Raw genomic sequence first — 1,427 nt, forward strand, 5'->3', positions numbered from 1 at the left:
TAGTTAAACCCTCACAGGTCAGGCTTAGTTAAACCCTCACAGGTCAGGCTTAGTTAAACCCTCACAGGTCAGGCTTAGTTAAACCCTCACAGCTTCAACCCTGAATCATTATATTTAAAGTAGAAATGACCGTTTTTATCAGAATCCAAAGATATTTTGTCGTCACCTCTTAAGGTTTAGGAGAAAAAAATATCTGAATATGACACAAAGACATAAACTGGATACTGAATTTAAGGTAGTTTGACTTGGTGTATTTTACAAATTCTGCAGTAAAAGTATAAAATCTTTATTCTAGTTATAGTACAAGTGACTCTTTAATATAAAAATGTGTTTGTTGTCACCTCTGTATAAATTGTAGAAAATGACCAAAGAACCCAGAAGTGTAGTTATAATGTGTTCAGACTTGTGAAAGTCAAAATTATAATAAATATAAATATTCCTGATTAGGTATATTGATGTAAAAACTAAAAATATGTCATAAATAAACACTGGACATGAACATGTTTCGTGTTTCGTTCTGTTTCCTTGTTCTCACCTGTAGCAGAACGTCTCATGCTCTTACCGTAATGCACCGTAGATAAGTGCAACATATTTTTATAGTGAGTCAGTTTCCGATGGTGTGACTGCATGTTTCCCACAATCGGCTCATTAGACCGGTCACAAAGGTCAGGCTTCAGGGTCTCATTTATCAACCTGGTTTAATATATCAAACTGATTTAATGTATCAAACTGGTTTAATGTATCAAACTGATTTAATGTATCAAACAGGTTTAATATATCCAACAGGTTTAATGTATCAAACTACTGGTTTAATATATCAAACTGATTTAATATATCAAACTGATTTAATATATCAAACAGGTTTAATATATCAAACTGATTTAATATATCAAACAGGTTTAATATATCAAACTGATTTAATGTATCAAACTGGTTTAATATATCCAACTGATTTAATATATCAAACTGATTTAATGTATCAAACTGGTTTAATATATCAAACTGGTTTAATATATCCAACTGGTTTAATGTATCAAACTGGTTTAATATATCAAACTGATTTAATATATCCAACTGGTTTAATATATCAAACTGATTTAATGTATCAAACTGGTTTAATATATCAAACTGGTTTAATGTATCCAACTGATTTAATGTATCCAACTGATTTAATGTATCCAACTGATTTAATGTATCCAACTGGTATGGTGTATCAAACTGGTTTAGTATATCAAACTGGTTTAATGTATCCAACTGATTTAATATATCCAACTGATTTAATATATCCAACTGATTTAATATATCCAACTGGTTTAATGTATCAAACTGGTTTAATGTATCAAACTGGTTTAATGTATCAAACTGGTTTAATGTATCAAACTGGTTTAATGTATCAAACTGGTTTAATATATCAAACTGGTTTAATG

The 1,427-nt window shown here is 29.7% G+C and overlaps 1 protein-coding gene across 1 annotated transcript in view; it reads left to right on the forward strand.

Moving 5' to 3' along the window:
* Window positions 1-6: 6 nt before the first annotated feature.
* The window catches only part of LOC106536431 (uncharacterized), a gene marked incomplete at its 3' end in the record, with an annotated part of 13,898 nt that continues 12,477 nt past the window's right edge, over window positions 7-1,427 (forward strand). The window contains exon 1 of the mRNA XM_014033715.1: window positions 7-1,427. Within this exon, the coding sequence (XP_013889169.1) occupies window positions 720-1,427 (708 nt within the window).

This window comes from Austrofundulus limnaeus, unplaced genomic scaffold (genome assembly GCF_001266775.1).
Source record: "Austrofundulus limnaeus strain Quisiro unplaced genomic scaffold, Austrofundulus_limnaeus-1.0 Scaffold1813, whole genome shotgun sequence".
Taxonomy (NCBI): domain Eukaryota; kingdom Metazoa; phylum Chordata; class Actinopteri; order Cyprinodontiformes; family Rivulidae; genus Austrofundulus; species Austrofundulus limnaeus.